Raw genomic sequence first — 3,185 nt, 5'->3', positions numbered from 1 at the left:
GTTAGACCCATACGCTAGTCACCGGGTATATATAGGACACACAGCGGCGGGAACGTGACGCTGTTGGCGGGAAACGGAGGCAGAAATAGAAATGACGGCAGAGATCCGAAGTTAGACTGATGATGAGAAGAAATCAGTCAAGGCACTAAACATGCGTCATGACCGGTAGAGTGACGCACTGTGACGTCATTTAACGGCATTTAGCAGCTGGGTCACAGTTCAGTTCCAGCTCTCTTATTTTATATTTTACTGATATAAACGTGATAAAACAACTGTACTGTTCTCCCTGTGTGTGGTGTGGTGTGTGCTATTTATGGGGGGGGGGGTTAATTGTATGTTTTAATGTTTCTCAAATTACATGTTTTTCTGTTTTATGTAAAGCACATTGAGTTGCCATTGTGTATGAAATGCTCTATATAAATAAAACTGCCTTACCTTTATTTCCTTACATTTAGTAGTAGGCTAATAAAACCACGAGTGAAACTGCAAATACAAGACAATACAAACCCTTAGTGACACGCTGTAAAGAAAACTAATAAACAGTAATAATATTTAAAGAATAGATAAAAAACGGCACAAAAGAGCCGTTTATCTTAACGGTCGGCTGAGACACATCGTTGCTAAGCGACGCTCACTTTATGACTTTACATCAGCTCACAAATTACTTTTAACTTCTTGTTTGAGTTAAGTTAGTTAACAAACATCACACATTACAATACTAAACTCATTAACTCATCATTATATATTATATTATATATTAACTTATCATTATATATTATATATTACTTTAAATTAACAAACTTACAGCCAGTATAAGAAGGAAGATTCAGAGACCCGCCGTCTTTCTTACTGCTGGTTGCTAGGTTACCGTTACCGTTATAAACCGTTATGTAGCCTTCAAAATAAAGTTCCAGATCGAGTGTGTGTGTGTGTGTGTGTGTGTGTGTGTGTGTGTGTGTGTGTGTGTGTGTGTGTGTGTGTCTTATGCAGAATTTCTTACCATTAAATCGAATCTAATACATTCATTAAATACCTTAAATCATAAAAGATATTCTGAGAGCAGAACAACAACACTAAATTTCAATTTTTTTACTTTAGTTAAAGTTAAAATCATAAAAAAGACAATAAAAGGCTTTTTGTGTCATATAAAACAACCAAAACTGCATTTATATGCATTTATATGTTCATTTCTAAAACATCGTCTTTTACTCTGTTCCCACATAAGGGAGGGAGGAAGGATGGAAGGAAGGAAAGGAGGTAGGAAGTTAGGAGGGAGGGAGAAAGAAAAAGAGGAAGGGAGGAAGAAGGAGGGAGGGAGGAAGAAGGAAGGAAAGGATGGAAGGGAGGGAGGAAGAAGGAAGGTAGGAAAGGAGGGAGGGAGGAAGGAAGGGAGGAAGAAGAAAGGAAATGAGGGAGGAAGGACAGAGGAAAGAAAGAAGGAAGGAAGGTAGGAGGGAGGGAGAAAGAAAAAGTGGAAGGAAAAGAAGGACAGAGGAAAGAATGGAGGGAGGAAGGAGGGAAGGAAAGAAGGAGGGAGGGAGAAAGGAAAAGTGGAAGGAAGGAGGGAAGGAAAGGAGGAAGGAAGGAAGGAAGGAAGGAACAGTTAATACAGACGGGGTCAATTTGACCCGGGAGGACGACAGGAAGGTTAATTAATGGTGTTTATTTCTTATAAAGTGTCACAGTGTTCCTTCCTTCCTTCCTTCCTTCCTTCCTTCCTTCCTTCCATCCTTCCTTCCTTCCTTCCTTCCTTCCTTCCTCCCTCCCTTCTTTCCTCCCTTCCTTCCTTCCTTCTGCGCGTCCTCACAACGCAGGTCAGCCAGTTTGAGGGTGAGGACGCGTTTCAATGTTGTTCGATAGTGTGAAGCAGCGTCAGGTCCTCTGAAGTGATGGAAACAAGCGCCTGTGTGTGTCTCTCCTTGTGTGTGTGTGTGTGTGTGTGCGTGTGCATGTGTGTGTGTGCGTGTGCATGTGTGTGTGTGTTGCTTCACCTGCTTTAATAAGACCATGATGAGTCCTGCAGCAGAAATAGAACAAAGCTGAGATGTGTTGGCATTTGACAGCCGGCTGCAGGAATACCAGCCGGTCTGCATTTAGACGCTGACAACACACACACACACACACACACACACACACACACACACACACACACACACACACACACACACACACACACAGAGAGAGAGAGAGACACACACACACGCACACTTGCAGGAATGCTGCTGGAACTTTCCGGTGGGTGTGTGTGTGTATATAAACAGGAGGAAGGCCGGGCATCAGACAGACACACAGACTCCTCACTGATCGGACACCAGCAGGAGACCACCAGGACCAGACCACCACCAGAACCAGCACCAGTAGACCAGCAGACCACCAGACCAGCACCAGCAGCAGACCAGCATCAGTAGACGACCAGTACCACCAGCACCAGACCAGCAACAGCACCACCAACAGCAGCAGACCAGCAACAGCACCACCAACAGCAGCAGACCAACAACAGCACCACCAACAGCAGCAGCATGTTGTGCCCCAGCGTCTTCCAGCCGTCCCCCGTCACCATGCGGCCTTTCATGGACCTGCACTGGCCGGTCCGCAGCCTGTGGCCCGAGACCCGGCCCCTCTTCTACCACATGGAGCAGGAGATGATCCGCCACATGCAGGAGATGAGGCAGAACATGGAGTTCATGGAGAGGCTCCACCAGAAGATCTTCGAGGAGATCGACCAGACCTCGTCCTCGTCCTCCGCCGCCGGATTCTTCAAGCCCATCGCCTTCCAGGACCTGGGGGGGGGGGCCGGGGGCAGCTTCGCCCTCAGTCTGGACACCCAGGAGTTCTCCCCCGAGGAGCTGTCGGTCAAGCAGGTGGGCAAGAAGCTGCGTGTGAGCGGCCGGACGGAGAAGAAGCAGGACGACGGGAAAGGCTCGTACTCGTACCGCTGCCAGGAGTTCAGGCAGGAGTTCGACCTGCCGGAGGGGGTCCAGCCCGACACCGTCACCTGCTCGCTGGTGGGGGGCCGGCTGCAGATCCAGGCGCCCCGAGACCAAGTGGTGAAAGACGGGAAGGAGCGAGTCGTCCCCATCAGCGTGACCTCGGCCCCCGCCCTCACGTCCCCGTCCTCGCCGACCCCCGGGGGGCCGGAGGGGGGCAGCTCCTCCTCAGAGAGCAGCGCCGCCGACAAACACTGA

The 3,185-nt window shown here is 48.6% G+C and overlaps 1 protein-coding gene across 1 annotated transcript; it reads left to right on the top strand.

Annotated features, from left to right (window-relative positions):
• The first annotated feature begins 2,500 nt into the window (after positions 1 to 2,500).
• On the top strand, positions 2,501 to 3,185 carry LOC128371851 (heat shock protein beta-11-like). Its single transcript, XM_053332240.1, has one exon. The coding sequence runs from the start codon at positions 2,520 to 2,522 to the stop codon at positions 3,183 to 3,185; it is 666 nt and encodes a 221-aa protein (XP_053188215.1). The 5' UTR covers positions 2,501 to 2,519.

This window comes from Scomber japonicus, chromosome 13 (assembly GCF_027409825.1).
Source record: "Scomber japonicus isolate fScoJap1 chromosome 13, fScoJap1.pri, whole genome shotgun sequence".
Classification (NCBI taxonomy): Eukaryota; Metazoa; Chordata; class Actinopteri; order Scombriformes; family Scombridae; genus Scomber; species Scomber japonicus.
This window is presented reverse-complemented; position numbering and strand designations above follow the sequence as displayed.

Excerpts from the sequence above, each read along its gene's own strand:
- LOC128371851 (XM_053332240.1), top strand. The coding sequence starts at position 2,520 with ATGTTGTGCCCCAGCGTCTTCCAGCCGTCCCCCGTCACCATGCGGCCT.